General features: G+C 47.0%; 4 protein-coding genes across 4 annotated transcripts; 3 read left to right on the top strand and 1 right to left on the bottom strand.

Annotated features, from left to right (window-relative positions):
* Positions 1 to 315: 315 nt before the first annotated feature.
* On the top strand, positions 316 to 6023 carry LAJ45_04731 (uncharacterized protein; the record flags this gene model as incomplete). The annotated part of the gene is made up of 4 exons (XM_046114308.1): positions 316 to 352; positions 787 to 2207; positions 2261 to 2373; positions 2429 to 6023. The coding sequence occupies 4 exons, from the start codon at positions 316 to 318 to the stop codon at positions 6021 to 6023; spliced, it is 5166 nt and encodes a 1721-aa protein (XP_045972334.1).
* A 4449-nt stretch (positions 6024 to 10472) lies between these two features.
* Positions 10473 to 11209, bottom strand: LAJ45_04730 (uncharacterized protein; the record flags this gene model as incomplete). The annotated part of the gene is made up of 2 exons (XM_046114307.1): positions 10473 to 11081; positions 11153 to 11209. The coding sequence occupies 2 exons, from the start codon at positions 11207 to 11209 to the stop codon at positions 10473 to 10475; spliced, it is 666 nt and encodes a 221-aa protein (XP_045972333.1).
* A 225-nt stretch (positions 11210 to 11434) lies between these two features.
* On the top strand, positions 11435 to 12142 carry LAJ45_04729 (uncharacterized protein; the record flags this gene model as incomplete). Its single annotated transcript, XM_046114306.1, has 2 exons — positions 11435 to 11615; positions 11679 to 12142. The coding sequence occupies 2 exons, from the start codon at positions 11435 to 11437 to the stop codon at positions 12140 to 12142; spliced, it is 645 nt and encodes a 214-aa protein (XP_045972332.1).
* A 1303-nt stretch (positions 12143 to 13445) lies between these two features.
* Positions 13446 to 17192, top strand: LAJ45_04728 (uncharacterized protein; the record flags this gene model as incomplete). Its single annotated transcript, XM_046114305.1, has 3 exons — positions 16205 to 16534; positions 16644 to 16821; positions 16882 to 17192. 3 exons carry the CDS (start codon positions 16205 to 16207, stop codon positions 17190 to 17192), a joined length of 819 nt encoding a protein of 272 aa, XP_045972331.1.
* Positions 17193 to 17440: the final 248 nt, after the last annotated feature.

The raw sequence follows: 17440 nt of genomic DNA, 5'->3' as shown, positions 1-17440 counted from the left end.
CAGAGAGTTTACCGAACGAAGCGCACATTACTATTTGCTAGGGTTTCCCTGGGAGATATTTCGCCATCGTCATTACCTATTATTTTTATCGCCTCCGTTTTCTTGAGTCGCTGAAATACTGGAGACTCGCTTTTTTTCGAGTAAACCGTCGTTGACATCTCTACTCACCCCGCCATACATACACATACACACATCCGCGCACGCACGCACGCATTTGCACGCATACACATTTTTCGTTTTTGCCATACAATAATTTCAACTTCCCCCCACCCTTCAATTTTTATAGCAGCACTGGAACCCATAGCTCATGGACCCATGAAGGATTCAGAGTCTTTTTCTCCTTTACCCTCCGGTTTGTGAACCCTCTTCCAAATAATTCGAGTTCTAGCATTGTGTGATTTTATTTTATTTTATTTTTGTTATGGTTTTCGTGATTTTATTTCGGTGATTCCAATGTTTTTTATTCTCGATATTTGAGTACTTCTACTTCTAGTGTTGTTATTTTCGGTATTTTTATATTTTTCGCCGCGCGGCTCTGTTGCTCTGTACCTGGCCCTCACCTTCTTATGTTGCTGGTGCTGTGTCTCTGCTCCTGTTTTGCATACTGTCTGTCTTATTCTTGATGTGATGCTCCTGCTGCGTGCGTTGCCAGCGTGGCAGCAGAGCACAGGCATAGCATGGCATGGCATGGCATACGGTACCAGCAGCAGCACGGTGCACCCCACATACAACGTCTGCTTCTTGCTCATCATGTCAATAGCTAACACCACTTGTTCTACTTTGTAGCCCCCCCTCAACCTTCATCTCGAAGTTCATCCCCAGTCCCTCAAGCCGCTGTTGCTGCTACCACCACTACTACTATCCCAAGCATATCGGCCCCGGTACCTCCATCCCCATCTACAACCCCTCCACCGCAAAATATGACAATAGCCCAAGGGCGACAGCCGTTTGAGCAGTCGTCCCTGAAGCTTCGTCCTGGTGTACACAACCAAAGCGCATCTGCTCCGTCTGGTCAACTCCCAATACTCGCATCAGGCGATTCATATATTTCACACGTTCCTACATCATGTGTCAGTACTTCAGCATCACTTGCCGAATTAGCGCACCTAGTCAAGCTACAAGCGTACCAAGAACACAAATATCTACAAAGCCGAGTTCGCCTTCACAAATCTTTGATATCAAGCGCAGTTTCTGCGCGGTTGACTAGATCTGGAGAACTTTGCCACAAGGCTTTGGTGGATTACTTCAAATCCGACCAGAAATCCGACTTCGCCACTTTGTACAATGCCCTTCACGATGTTAGAAACTCTTGTGAGGCGACACGCCGATTTGCTATGTTAGAGCCGGAATTGGATTCCTCGAGAGGCCTGTATTCCTCCGATGATCGCGAAGCGCCTAGAGGATTGTCTTCGTTTCTTCATGAAATCCCCGCCCAAGCCAGAGATACAATTCTCTCGTTCATTTCCATGATCAGATCTGACCCATCGTTCCTAGCCAGCCGCATTGGCCGCCTGTCAAATACTGAACTTGAAGCGTTAGTGAAATACCACAATCAATCAAATCTCCCAGAATCAATCCTCCCACAACAAACGTCCAGACGTGGTGGATCCGCCCCCAGAAATCCTCCTCCCATGCCCAAATCGTCTGAAATTAGCCCTGTCGAAAAGTTACTCTCTTTTCACCGCAATGATCCTCTATACACCCTTGTGCACACTGTATTCGCAAACTCTTCCGGTCCAGATTCGGCAGAAGACAAGCGCAGAACTGATGTCTGGTCCACCACTTGCGCCAGAATGATTTGTGAGAATAAGGGAGAGCCTTTCCTATTGGTCGTCATGGACTCGTGGGCTGCGATGCGAGAATGGCCCGCTAAGCAGAACCTTGAACTTACCGTGATGGGTCTTTTGCAGGAGGGTGCATTTTTGGTTGAGCGAGGTGATGAGACGAACGCAGGAAATTCAGCATCAGAGCTTCGAGGGAAGCACGACCTTTTGGCAGAGGAATTTTATATCAAAGCGGAAAAGAAGCTTTTTGAGGTTCTGGATGATGAGCCTGGCGCTGGTGGTATACCGGAGGGTATTTTGGAGCTAGGGCATGCAATTCTCGAGAAGATCGATGACCCGAAGAAGAAGCGTCACGCAGAGATCATGATTATTGTCAAATGGTTTTTCAACCGGTTCTTGATGAATGGGGTTTCATATCCTGAGGTGAGAATTTATTTTTGTTTTCTCCGCAACCCACCCGCTAATTGGTCTAAAAGTATCACGGAATTATGACTGGACACCATATCAGCGAGCACGCCAGGCTAAAGATCTTGCGCCCAGTTCTCAAGAAGATGTACGCACATGCAGTTAGCGTAATCTTGGGTGAATGGTTTGTTTCTCGTCTCCGAGTTCTGGTGCATTCTTCTTTTCTAACAAGTCTATAGGAAAACAAGCTCACCTGTGGAGCCAGTAATACGAGGACACATCGAGGGTATACAACGGAGGTTTCATTGTCCGCGACCAGCAGACTCCACTCCAGTACTCCTCCCATCAAGAGCTGTGACTTCACCTCGAGAGACAACCGAGGTCCAGCCTTTTATTGTGTTGTGTCCGGCCGACATTGTCACCATGTACCAAGCCCTGTATCCCCAAGGATCATGCCAAGTTGTTGAGGGTAGAGATATTCGAGGAGGTCCAATGAGTAGCCGGTCATCATCTCGTCCGCTCTTTGGCAGATCACCCAATGCTGGCTTTGAGATCGGTTCAGGATCTGTGCTCAGCAGCAGCTCCTCGGTAACAAGCGAATCAGCCTCTATCACCTCACCACTTCTTGATCAATCAAGTGTGCCAGATGATAGACGTTCCTTCATGTCCATGCCATCGCCTGGATCGTTCAACATGAACGCTCAGTCAATACATTCCAATTCCGATCAGACTTCTCCGGAGAAGTTTGGGATGGAGGTAAGATCGGCTGTAGAAGCAATGATGGGTCGTCTGGGACCTGATACTGTATCCGGCCGATGCCACCCCTGCGCAGAGAAGTGGGCGGTTGTCTTCGTCTCTCCCGATGGTCAGGAACTAAGCATTAAGCAACTCAAGCACAAGAATGAGGATGACGATGAAGATGATGACTGTGGCCATGATAGTGACAGCGAAGACGAAGGGCCGGTAGAAATTTCAAATATGGACAGGGTGTATCACCAACTAAAGGATGCTGTCATGAAATTGGTAGGGGAATACGAGATTCCGGAAGAGCCACTCATCGAGAAGTCAAGAAAGAAATTCAGCAACAGACCTTCAGCCGCGAAAGCTAACAGTGCTCCCAACGTCCCTACCATCAACCCCCCAGAGTCTACACTTGACCCAAGCAACCCTTTCCACCCACAGAGCAACTTGACTGCTATGATTACTGCAGGGCAATCAAAAGCGCCGGCTCCCGACCGATCACGAGGTGCATCTACGAAGAATGGCCTAGAAAAACCAAAGCAACGGGTGCAGGAGCCTTCTGTGCTGTTAATCATGCTTCAAGCCGCATCCTCGCAATGTTTAGCACGGGGCGACTATGTTTCCTCCCAGCAATATCACCGGGCACTTTTGCAGGCGCGCAAACTTCCACCATCACTTCAGCGGGAAGAGTTTGGCGCCCTTCTTCATATATTCTCCCGTGGATCACGAGACGTCATTGAGCGTTCAGCATCCGGGATCGAAGAATGCGAGGCTTGGTTCGTTTGGCTAGCGCTTGCGCAAGAGCGTCACGATACTGCAATTGAGACAATGATCCACAAGGTCAAAGATCTTAGAGACAAAATGTGGTATGTTACAGATGTTCGCAACTCGGCAGCATATGACGAAGCTAGGAATGTTGCTCTGGCTTTGAAGAAGATGGGAATGCCTCAGCGACCGAAAGTTGTTACTCAGAACAAGCGCTCAAACTTGAGTCATCGTATGTCAACTAGTAGCTTTGCTTTGTTGAAGTCTGACACTTTGATCGACATTTTGGCCGCAACAACAGAACATGGGGGCCCAAATAAGCTGAGCGATGAACAGGCGAGTATGACCTTCGAGTATCTCAGCAGATATTCCGTTGAGAATTTCTGTAAGGGTGAGGAGAGGATTCATAGGTTCTGTCTGGAGATTGATAAATGTGTCACGAAGCTTGTTGGTGATGGGATACTTGATGGGCCAGTTTTGTGGTCCAGCGAGCTCTTCTCCCGTGACGACCGCGAGATGGCAATTAACAGGCAGAAAGGCGATCTCTATCTTGCCGGCGTGGGCACATTGAGTGTGACTGGCGACGACGATGACTACTATCAAGAGACGGATGGACGAAGCAGTAGCAAGCGTGGTCTTGATATGCTCAGAAGGCCTAGCACTAGCGATCTTTTCGGACGGAACAGGGCTAGCAGTATTGCTGGTTCTTTCCATGATGGACCGCCAAGCCGCAAAGGAAGAGCTAAGTCAAATGCAGGATTGATGGATTCTAAAGAGGATTTCTTGGGTATGCCTAGCCCGGGATTGCCCTCGGAATCTCACAATACCTTCTGGTCTCCGTTCTCTTCTCATAATTCTGCAAGCGCTTCTGGATCTGGTAGACCAAAGACCGCGCACTCACCCACGACACTATCGAGGTCCCCCGAAGCTATTAATCGTGAAAAGAGGAAGTTCTTGGCAGAGCTAAAGCAGTCTTTGACAGGTTTACTACTAAGTGATCTCGGACTTGAAGTGTTCAGTCAAGGGAGTGAGACAGATGCTTGGTTTTCTGGTGGACTGGGTGACGAGTGCATCCAGAGGAAAGAAGAACAAGAGGAAAGCAAGAGGAAAGCGATGGAGAAGAGCTCAAAGATCTCTGCCGCCCCTGGGGGTAAAAAGGGTTTGGGAAGGAAGAAGAGCATGAAGAATGTCCGCAAGACTTCCAATCATGGCACTTTTGAGGCACTTGGCAAGGACAAAAAGGGTGAACTGGCTGCCCCGGTTGCCACACTTGAGAACGTGGGCCGTGAAGCACACTCGGGCGAGGAGAACTCATCTTCTAGCGATGCTACTGCGCGTCCTTTCCCCTTTACTGCGACAAAGAAGGGTGGCCTATTGGCATTCCCATTCCTTCATGCATTCAAGAAGCTACTTACAAGATTTTCCACTCACCCCAATCCGTTCCAGAAACTTCAGGCTATCTATGAACTTGAGCTATTGATTGTTGCAATGCTATCTTCCCGCTCTCCGGCTTCTCTTCAGGGTAGAAAAGCGATCCCCTCGATGCCGACCTCGCCATTTCTTGATGCTATGGGAGATGCCGCAAACCGTATCTGTAGTTTGCAACTTGCACAGCCCAGCAACATTGAGGAGGCGATGGCCAACCTTGAGGAGCGTAGATCCAACTTCACCAATGGAGCTGTCACCTCTCCTTTTATGCCGCCTAGTGGCGCTCGTTCTCCTGCCCCGCATTCTGCTGCGCCGAGCGCAGACATGATTGTAGATGTCTTGCAGACTCTCTTCAGACAAGCGGAGATCCGACCGAAGACCTTGTTCCGTGATCTGCAGTATGTTGCAGCATTCGTTCCAGCCTCGATTCTCGATAGAACTGAGGTCGGCAAGGCATTCTGGGACACCGGCTTGGCAGCCTTGGGTCTAAAGCAAGACGTTTGCAGGACCATGGTGGAAATCGCGGATGAGATCGTTGCAAAGGACTCGCATAAGCGTGGATCTGAATCAAGCAAAGAGAAAGGTGGAGATTACAGCCGCTACTCCATGCAAGATGCCGCCACAATGTGGAACATCACTGCAAAGGAAGGCGATCCTACTGCTCAACGCGAATTGGCAATCTTCTACTTGACAAATCCCACTCTTCTGCCGCGGTCAACGAAGCCGTTGTCTAAGCCTAAGGATACATTCAGGCCAGAGATGATGGTGCAGAAGGGAGAGGACCCAGACAAACGTGATCCGGCCACCATGTGTGTTGCGTACCACTGGATGGAGTTGTCTGCTCAAGGGGGCGATGAGGTTGCTAGGAAGTATCTCCGCTCACAGCGAGAGGAGTGGTAGTTTTCATTTCTATTTTTTTCATTTTTATTTTTATTTTTATTTTATTTTATATTTCTTTTGGGTTGGACATTCGTGTGGATAGCTAGATATTTTCCTTCTTCTCTGGGTGATGGCGCAATGTTTTCTTCATTCATATGGGGTGCCTGTGGTTCGTTTTATTATTGTCTCTCGAGGGGATTGCCTTTTGTTTTTTTCTGTCTTCATAAAAAGTTTCCGGGGGCTTGCATCATGTAAGATTTTTGTTGACACTGGGGGTTGGTTTGTGTATTTCTGCTTCTACGTGTACTCTTTTTATTCCTTTTCTTCTTTTTTTCTCTTCATTGCGTGTATCGTGGGAAACTATGCTGGAGTTGGAACAGGGCATCATATCATCGAAGATGGAGTTTTAGTTTTTTGTATTCTTTCGTTCAAGCACAACAACACACACAACTGGGAGCGCGGTGGAGCTGCGGAATTCCTACATTCGTTTTTAAATTCCCTTTTTCTTTTACGTTCTTCTCATGCATTTTTTGAGTTGTTCTTTTATACCCTTTATATGCTTTTTGTATTATCGCTTTTGTTTATCTTATACCATTGAGCACCAGGAGAAGATGGGAGGATGCTGCCAGGGTACGTTTTTTAGTTTAGTTTTCTGAATCACCTTTTTAATTTCTATATCTCCTCTTTTTACGTGACATTTTATTTATGATGATGTAGTTGGGGGCCGGGGTGGAGGGGAGATGGATGCGGCAAGCTGCTTTCTTGTCTTTTGATCTCCGTTTTTAAATCTTCATGATATCTCTACTCATTCTTCTTTATGATATCGATAATGATGATGGTTATGATTATGATTATGAATCTCCTTTGTACGTCTCTCACTTGGGATTAGAGGATGATCTGGCTTTCTTGGTGTGTTGCTTATATAGTACGGGGATGGAATGATAGAAGTGATTCTCCTCACTTGTTGAGATTTCTTGAGGCGTACATCTGTTTCGCGCAGAAATGGCTGTGCAGTTTTCCGCTGTTGGTGATGAGGGGCGATAAGATGTTTATTAGCTCGAGTTCCCAAAAGTAGGCCGTGGAAACAGGTTGCACCGATCTACAGCCGCCCAAAAATCAACCGAGTGATTATCTATGAGGCTAGTTGTGTGATCCGTAGAAGTATATGTACCTATCGATATAGTTACACACAACACATGCTCATGATCACACCTAATCGATTGCACACATCCTACGGCGCAACAGCACTGTTACAATGCCAACTCTAATCACTATCAAAAACGAACAAAAAACAGTGGATTAAGCCATAACTGTAAGGTTGCATGCAATTAATGAATTAAACAAAAAAGAAAAGAAAAGAAAAAAAGTGGATTAAGCTATCCTCGTTCTGAAACGAACGAGGACGAGAAGAGAAAGGCAGGTATGGGTGTGTTATTCCCGAAAGAAATGACTTTCCTGTACCTCTTCCTCCGCAAATATGAAAACCTCCCCCGCCCCAGCACCCCAGATGACTCTAATTATTGTTAGCTAAGCTCACTCCAGATCAACTTCAGCAAACACTTACTGAATCTTGCTCGTTGGTGCGGTGCTTGGGGTTGATGACCCAACCCGGCCCGGCCCGTTATGCCGTGGGCCACAACCCCGACAGGACAATATCTCTGTATGACTAGTGAATGGTGTTAGCTATCTTTTTGGTTTATAAAATCGATATAATGCAATGGATACTTACACAACGAATTGGCTTTTCTGTAGGAGTAGGTGTTGCATTGTCTAAGATCGATGAGTTAGCTTATGTGAGCGTTAAGTATTATATTAGATCAACATGGGACTTACTGGTCATAGGCACTCTGAGGAGGATCAAAACCTTCGCCATTCCGATCTGGTGCGCCCACGATAGTATCAAAAATCTGTAGCACTGAAATACTGACGAGGATACCTACCGAGTTCCCCTTGTCCAGGATCGATGGACCGCTATCGTCCGGATCCATCAGTTATTTCGTCCTGCATTAGCAACCGATCTATATTATTAGCCATGGTTTTTTTACAGCTAGTATCTATAAGTATTAGAGGGCTTACCGGGTTGCCAAGCTCCCCAATATCTGATCGAGATACCTCCCGAGATTGACTAGAAAGCGCAACAAGATATCAGCCGTCTGCAATGAAACCAGGATGGTGATATTTACGGCAAGCATCCACAAATTTTTTCCTTTAATTTTCATAATATTAGCTAACCTCCTATAATTATTACTTCAAATCAAAGAGACACTTACGCAATTCCTCCTTCCGGATCCCTCGGCCCACAGCACCAGGATCTTTTCGTCTGTCTGTCAACACGGTGCTACAATTAGCAATCTATATATATAATACAGAAACAAACATTATAAAGCCAATGAAATATATCACTCACGACAATAAACTAATCCTACCAACAGAAGACAGCTGATGGTAGGCATGGCTTCACTAAAGCCGATTGAAACCTGGGCCATACTTCATGTACAGAAGCAGGCGAGCCAGCCCAATGGGTGGTGCGAGAAGATTGGAGATATTTCCGTCCCCATCTGTATCCAGATGGCTTTATTAAAGCCGATTGAATCCTAGACCATACTCCTAGGTGTGCGAACGGACGAAGGCTATGTAGCAGTGGTATGTGGGGGCGGCGATTGGTAGATTTCTAAAAATATTGGTTAGTTTATTTTCTCACATCAAGCAACGGATATTTGATATAAGACTCACAGCAGGAAGCACCCCCCAGACCAAGCAGACAATGGCCAGACTTGTCTCCCAAATACCAGCCGAAGGATGATCTTTCGATCTTATCCTCAGTCCTCCAATATGATGAATGGACTATAAATATATAGCGGAAACATTATCAGTGATTTATACTCATATCATACTGTAGCTTTGGAAAATAATTACGTTAGAGTTTGTGCACAGAAATGTATCTGGCTATGAGAATATCAAATACCACGCATTAGCAATTTTAAACAAATTAACAGTAACGATGATATTAGTTATTCACCCGAGTCGTTCAAACGGTAGCATTTGGCTGCAATATCATAACACCACGTCAGCAGTAAACCTTAAAGAAATAAATAGCAAGATATTGTTTATTTACTTTTAACAAATCTTTTTGGCTTCCGATCTGGCTATATCAAAAATCACATGTCAGCAATTTCAGAGGAAGAAAAATAAACGATTGTATTGACAACTTACTGCAATGTGTCACAGGAGAAGGGTCCCCGGATACATTAAAGCCCAACACAGAGCCCTGCTCCGTAATCTTCTCAAACACAGAGAAAGGAGGTAAAAAGAAGAAGGACGGAGCCTCCAGATCAGGGACTATCCCCTCTTTCAAGAGGCGAAAAGGCAGCAAGAACAAGAGAAATGAAAAGGGGTCTGAAGCCCATGGCTACCGGACCCACTCTTTAAAGAAATGTGTCCATTGATAAAAAATACAGAAAAATACAAAGAAAGAAACAGAGAATAATGAGTATTCATCTGTTTCTCGAGACAGAGATGACTTAAAAGGAAAAAAAAGGGATGATGGGATAAAAATAAAAGACAAAAGAAAAAAAGAGTCAAAAGGGAAAGAAGATAAAAATACATCTATCAAATTATCAGTAAACACTCCACTTCAGTAACAATCAGAAATCAGGATTTTGTATCTTACCTCCATCCTTTATGATAAAAAAAATGAAAATGTATCAGCCAAATGTTATGGCTTGCAGCGAAGAGAGAGTCTGCATACACTACATGTAGGTATAAAAAACAGACGGTGCGAATATGGAGAAAAGAAGGAAATGGAGGGAAGCAATCGGAAAAGCGTCTTTATACTACATGATCGCGTGCTATAAATTTCACTAGATACTTGTATATACAATTACAGCCATTCGTTCTCTTGTGACGGTACCGGTATCATAATTGTGGACATGATGACTACTACGTACTCATAACCGAGTGAAATTCTATGAAGAGGCGTATGCTTGCCTTAGATGCCAGTAGTCTTGGTGGAGGTACTTAAGGCATGTTTCCTAGTCTCAAGACGTAGTAGACTTACTGTGTTAGGACGTGTCCTAGCAAGGGTCTTATTAATGCTTGCCGTAACTACATGTAGTCTGGATTTTCTGCAATACCCAGGCCGGTCTACATGCGTACTCTACTAGAGCGCTGCATACAAAACCAGGATCATTCGATTCTCATACTACACACAGCTAGGGAATGTCCCACGCCCCAGCACAAATTTTCAACTTTAAGGCATGGAAAGGCTACTTGTCCTCACATTACTGCAGAACATTACATCGCAACCCAAAGACCCCAAAAGGCTACAATTCCTCAGTGGAGCATCCTACTAATCAAACCCGTCTGGGAATTTATTACTAGCAGCTGTACTGTACATACTAAAACGCCAGCAAGTAAAAATAAAACTGCAGAAGTTATGTAAATCTAATTGTGCACCAAACTCCCGGATCACTAAACCAGAACTCCCAAATACTCAGCCCTCGTCCACTTTTCCTTTAGCCCCGGCCACTGCACTACAAACCTATCCACGAACGGATACAGCAGCTTCCCGGACAGTGACAATGTCTTCACCCTCGCAAAAGACTCCACATACACCGTCCTCGTCCTGAATCCAAAGAACCTGAAAAGCAGGCAGATAGCCACCATCATCACTGCCGAGCCCGGACCATTACACACCAATGTATTCGGTATCCCAGGGTTCATAAATGCCTTCAGACACCCCCACAGACACAGCAGACAGCTGAAAGGCGTCGTGAGCCAGCTCTGGCCGACTCTACGGGCACGTGGGATCTCGACGAGTTTATAGCCAAATTTCCCGCTTTTGCTAGGGCCGAGCGCGCGCTCAAAGGCAACGGCTTTGGCGGCGGAGAAGGTGTCGCCGGAGGAGAAGACATAGGTGCGGTTGTAGCGATCTGGGGACATTGTGCTGAAGAGGGAGAGCATTTCGGCGGTGTGGCCGCCCGAGCCGAGGAGTATCATGATTGCAGGGCGGACTTTTCGGTCTACGAACCGTGGAGGAGGCGTGGGGGTAAAGTAGGGTATTATGGCATGGAGTCGGATCTGCGGATTTTTTGGTGGTTAGTTAAGATAGAGAGAGTGTTTGGTTTCTTAGGGAGGGGTGGAGAAATTACAATTGAGAGAACGACAGTCCAGAGGAAGAGAACAAGCCCAATTATTAACAGAATCATGATTTTGAAGGGCCGAGTGACAGGTTGATGATGCAGTACGTACTAGCTCGGTGTGCGTGTCAACGGTGTCATGTTCTCTAGAGCTCATTGAGAGGGTAACATCCCCCAGCCGTTACCCTCCCCTCTCCTGCCAAGCCCCCACCAGGAATGAATTCCAGGTACAAGGCCCCTCCACCGCAACCCACCAACCGCCTGCCCGCCCGTCTCCATCATATCACCCCCAAAATGCTGCTCCCACGACTAATATCCGGCCTGCGGACGACCTGCAGCTCCGTGCTCCGACAGCAGCCGTTCCTCAAGCCCGCCGTCACCACCACTGTCCGTTATGCAACCCACAAAGCCTCAAAGGCCTCCAACGGCGCCAAAGACGGTCCCGGAAAGCGTCTCGGTGCCAAAAAGACCACCGGTGCGCCTTACTGCTCCAATCCCCACTACTGAATCACACCAATTGACTCTGGGGACATAACAGGCGAAAAGGTTGTGACCGGAATGATCATCTACCGCCAACGTGGAACCATCTGGCACCCCGGCGAAAACGCCGGAATGGGCCGTGACCACACAATCTACGCGCTGCAGCCAGGCTACGTGCGCTACTATAAAGACCCAGCGAAGCACCCGCGTCGCCAGTACATTGGTATTGCTGTGACGCCAACACAGACGCTGCCGAAGCCGCAGAATGCAGCGAGAGTGCGTAGGCTGGGAATGGTAGCGGTGCCGCTACATGAGACTGTAAAGAAGAGCGATTTGGTGCCGCAGGGAACACCCATGACCAGGGAGGACAACTGGAAGGTGTCACAGGGATCGTACATCCCAAGAGCGGCCAATTGGCGTATCGGAAAGGTTATGCCCAAGCTAGTGAGGAAGAAAGTGAGAGCGGACACAAGGAGGAAGGCAGTGAGAAAGAGGGAGATTGCCGTCAAGAAGAGGAAGTAGATTGTGGGCGAAGGGGTCTAGCCCTCTTTTTGTATAAAAATGAAAATTTGAGAGGGCTTGTAGTATTAGATATGGGGCTTTTTTTTTTTCGTCCGGATTTTCGCGAGCAATAATCTTGTGTAAATACCACCATTTGTGATCATACTTATCACCTGCCAGCTTTGGTTGGGTTTCATCGGTTGGGGTCTCAACCCGTTCGAGTGATATTTGATGAGTGGAACGAAACCTATACATATCCATGCGTGGATGGCCGAGGAGAGTTCAGAAAGCGTAGTTAGAATCAAATTTATACTCCATGCCCATGATCGAAACTGCGTCATTCTGTGTTATTATTAACTACGTTGCGCTGTTCTAACAAAGAAAAGTAGCAACTCGACTCGTGGAGAGAAACTGGATTCTCCATAGAAAAGTTTCCTTACCGAAGCTGGGATAGTGGTCGTACACTACATGTAGGTCTTCTCAATCGCTCATATAGGAAAATATTTTCCATACATCATATCATCTCGAGTTCTCTACAACGAAACACACTAGAGCCAATAGCGTAATTAGTATTGATTCTAATTATTTACGTTGTCTCGCAGAAACAAATCATGTGTGTTCCTACGTACATGTACTAGCCATTTCCCTCAAGTGGCAGTGATTCGCCAGTTGACCTGGGACATGTCTAAGACAACCATGGGTCAAATATACTAGATTTATGGATAGATAACAATTGTGTCTTAGATCTTGGTTTCCAGGGAGCTCTTGATTCACTAATCTTATTGGAACTCCATTCCTTGATCACGTATGCAGGTCTTTGCATAACATGGGTGACGATCTGGTAAAACCGTCTTCATATCCAAAACCACACAACCAATAAACTCCAAAATCTTTCTAAAATTGAGGGAACCTTGGTGAGTGCAAGGCATTTTATTTTCGGTTATTTTTTTTAAAAAATTAGAGGCTATATATAGAGCGCCGTGGTGAACTGGTGCGTGAGCTTCGTTGCGTTGTCACACTGCACCGGACTTTTTCACCAGATTGGCACTTCCGAACTGGTCTATGATCATATCTCAATACTTATATAAAAGATAGGTATCTATTGGCTCTATTTCGTCTTTATAGTAAATTAACAAAGCCTACATTAACATTCTCGCACGCTAATTACTCAGTACTTCATGCCTGCCAAGGCCCGAGTGACACTTCGTGATGTCCATCACATGCACGATTACCTAATCACAAACCTTCTTTCAATTCCACACTTTCGGATTTTCGGCCTCAAACCCAAAACTCCTCCAATCCCTATACTCCCGCCGCCGCAGCAATGGCCACCCACACGACCCGCCAAACTGTCTCAACGTTGCTCACCACCTCGCGCTGTCTCCGGCGCCAAACACCCGCCGCCGCCCGCCTCCTAGCCGTGCCCGCAGCCCGACGATGCATGCACCAAGAGCAACAACCTCCTGCGGAAGCAGCACCATCAACCGGTATTTCATACAGACCAATGATAAACAGGAATAGGGCGCCCTTCTCGCTAAGAGGCTCGAAGCCATTTGCTATCAATGAGGACCCGGAGAAGCTGGATGCGGTGTACCAGTCACTACTGGGTGGGAACCCAGGGATCAGCGAGGAGATCAAGTTGCAGGCGGTCACGCACAAGAGTTTTGATCACGGGTGGCAGCCGTACAATGAGAAACTGGCCTTCTTTGGTGAGTGTTTTTTTTATATAACGCTTACGGAGGTTTCGGGATTGCGTTGCGCGAGGTGGGGTGTGCATATGGGGTGGGGTTAGAGGGGCAATCCTCTGGGGTCTGAGGATATATCGAGGTCGCATATATTAGAGCTAGATATCGGTTTTGTTCATAACTAACCATCATGGATTCCGCTATACAGGTAAACTAGTTCTACAGATGCACACCTCTCTGCATCACCTTGCAACCCGGCCCGAGTCACTAGGTCCCCGCAAGCCCCACACCGCGCCCACTGAAAACGATGCCAACGGCCCAGTACTGAAGCCGTTTCACCACCCTGACTACCATTACCTTACCTTTGTCAACCGCAAAAATGTCCAGGAAACACTCAGCGCCGGTAAATTAGGGCATCTTGCGCGCGTCGTGGGCCTACCGGAGGTCATGAGGTGGAAGCCAGCAGACGTGGGTTCTCACCTCGTTCACCTAATGATGAGCTTTTGATTGGGCTGACAGATGATGTGGATGCATAGACCAACGATCTTGTGAGATCTGGGCAGACCGATGTTGCGGTGGAGTGCTTGTACGCGATCATTGGTGCGGTGGCACTACGGAGGGGTGGAGACGTCGCGGGAAGGCTGGTAAGGGAGAGGATATTGAGTGTATTGGGGACCTCTCCAAGGTCAACTGAATAAAAGTGGGTTTGCGCGGTTGATGGGAGAAAGCTAGTTTTTATTCTTTGTGATCATGGCGGCTTCATAATTACATAGCCAAAGGAAAGAAAAAGGTATATTGTTAGTGATAGGCTGTGACGCTGATATGACGAGGTGAGGTAGGTGGAACATAGACATCATTTTAAGATGGGTTGTATCATATTCTACTCTTCATGCTGTATATTTTTTGTAACTTCCTCGGCCTTCTTTCTCGATTTGAGGGCGATGGGTTTATCTGTGTACCGAGGTTGTGCTTATGCCTTTGTGTGGGGAAATCTGGCTGGGGAAAGGATGGTCTATTTACTTGGCTTTGATTCGAACAATAGCAAAGTGAGATCTCACTGAATACATGCAGCCCAATCATTAACTGCGTGAACCGATCAGCCACAGGGCTGGAAATCAGTGTCATAAGTATTAAAACAGCCTCATAGCCCTTTATTGTGAAAACAGTGAGAATCATCAACTCCTCCCCAGTACTGAGATATTCATACATGTTGCAGTCACCGTTACTGGCGGCCAGGGCCGAATGCAGTTTCAAGATTCCGCGATTTGCCAAGACACGCATCCCACCATCCCGTTTTAACTTTTCTTTACGAGTCACAAAGGACGGCCCGTCGAACTCTCTCTCACTCACACTCTCTCTCTTCCACCTCCTCTCTCACCCTCCTTTACTACTTCCTACCATCAACCTTCGCTTTCAACAGCCGCAACACTGCCGGATTTACTAAGGTATGCTTGTTCCACAAACCTCTTTCTTTCTCTGTCACCCTCCATGCTCGCTGTGATGAAAAAACCGTATTTTATTCCATTGAGAGGGAGAATGTTTGATTTTTCGCCCTCCCTGAAGATTAAAAACAGACTACAACGGTATCTGAGCGACCAACGAGCATCTAGTTTAGCATGATTCCCGAGGCTGGGAAATAAATACTCATGCTAACATGAACTCTCTGCAGAATAGGTTGCTTTACAGATCAGTTTTGGGTGTCTAGTGGTATGTGCCTACTTTCCCCCACTTTTGAACCCCTCGCCCCATTGCCCTGATGAAAACCGTATTATTTCCATTGAGCGGGAGAATGTTTGATTTTTCGCCCTCCCTGAAGATCAAAAACAGACTACAACGGTATCTGAGCTACACACATCATCATCACTGATTGATTACCATTGCACTACATCATCTGCATGCACGTTTAAAAAAAAACCCCAACCGCTAACTTGCATCAAACAGAACTATAATGACCAGTTCAGCCCCTTCCATAACAATAACGCCGGCGGATTCGACACCCACGCACCCCGCACCCACCTTCACTCTACCCACCCCACCCGCCGCCCCCGCTCGCTACAAGAAGCCAAACTACAATGTAGTCCATGCTCTTCCGCTCCCACTAACCACTGTTCCCCTTCCTCCGCTAATCCCCCACAACCCTCTCTCCCTACTACACATCATAATTGCCTACCTCTTCCCCGGCACCACGTCCCATCCGTCCCCGCTACATGTGGGAGCCTTTCACGCCTCAACCCGTGCGATCCATGTAACGGACCCACAGTCCATCAAGGCTTTCTGGGAGCACGGCTTCTTCGGCAAGGGCTCGCTCTCACGCTCGGAGCCCACATGGGTCATCCGCAAGCGCCGTGCGCTGGGCGTCATTGGCCAGAACGAGGCGCTGACTTCTGAAGAAGTCACAATGCGGCGGCGTGAGGAGCGCAAAGAGTTTAAACGTGAGCGAGCCCGCGCCGAGAAAGAGCGTAGGGAGAAACAACTAGCAGAGGAGGGGAAGATCGTCAGGGGCCCCGACGATGATCAAGAAAAAGAACAACGAGATTCTGCTGCAGCAGCTTCCTCGTCCTCAAAGTCTATAACCTTTGCAACGGTGGAACTACCGCCGCGGAGGAGAAGCCCGGAAAGACCAGTTGTGGAAGTTGAGGACCTAGAGCATCTGCAGCTCACGCTTGAGGAGTCCTTTTTCTTGTCTTTCGGGCTAGGTGTCTTACAGATCAAGGATTCCAAAACCGATGTATGTACTAATCAAATAAACTCATTTTTTCTATTCCATCCATCCATCCAAGTGAAAAAGAAACATAAAGCGATAAAAAAAAGCCATAAAAATTGACTCGATCTTTCAGGAAATCATTCCTCAAAAAGACTTGCTTTCCATGTTCCGTTGCCAATCATATTTCCCGCCACGCACGCCCGACATGCTCCAGCCTGATGACCCATTCCTGCTCAACTATGTTGTCTACCACCACTTCCGCTCACTCGGCTGGGTGGTCAAGTCTGGTATCAAATTCGCCGTAGACTACCGTAAACCTCACTTCTCTACCCTCCAAATACATTACGAAAACAGCTAACAATCATAACCAGTTCTCTACAACCGCGGGCCCGTATTCACACACGCTGAATTCGCAATCCTTGTCCTCCCAGCATATTCACACCCCTACTGGGACCATGATCGAGTGCGCAAGGAGGAGCGCGAGAAGAAGCCGTGGCACTGGCTACACTGCATCAACCGTGTCAGCTCGCAGGTCAAGAAGACGCTCATCTTGGTTTACGTAGAGGTCCCACCGCCGCTGGAGAAGACGGGCGCTGAGGATAATGTGCCCAAGATGTTGGCGAGGTACAAGGTGCGCGAAGTGGCGCTGCGCAGGTGGCTGGTTTCTCGTAATAGAGATTGATACTTTTGCTATTGATTCCGTGGAGGGCAGGGGAGTTTTTGGTTTTGGAAAAGCCGGCGTTCTGGTGGTTTCTACTAGCAGTTATCAAAGTTTAGATGAAATAAAAGCGGATCATTTTTATCAAGTTTTGGAATGGACATAAGTTGTTGTACTGATATGTTTTTCATTTGTGGTTTTGCTTACTCGTTCTATCTCCGCCCAATGTAAAATACAGATTATATCAACCATAATAACTCCTTCCAAGCAGA

The sequence above is a fragment of the Morchella importuna genome, assembly GCF_003444635.1.
Source record: "Morchella importuna strain M04M26 chromosome Unknown Morimp01GS012, whole genome shotgun sequence".
NCBI lineage: Eukaryota > Fungi > Ascomycota > Pezizomycetes > Pezizales > Morchellaceae > Morchella > Morchella importuna.
The sequence above is the reverse complement of the archived record's forward strand: the minus strand, read 5'-3'. Positions and strand labels throughout refer to the sequence as shown.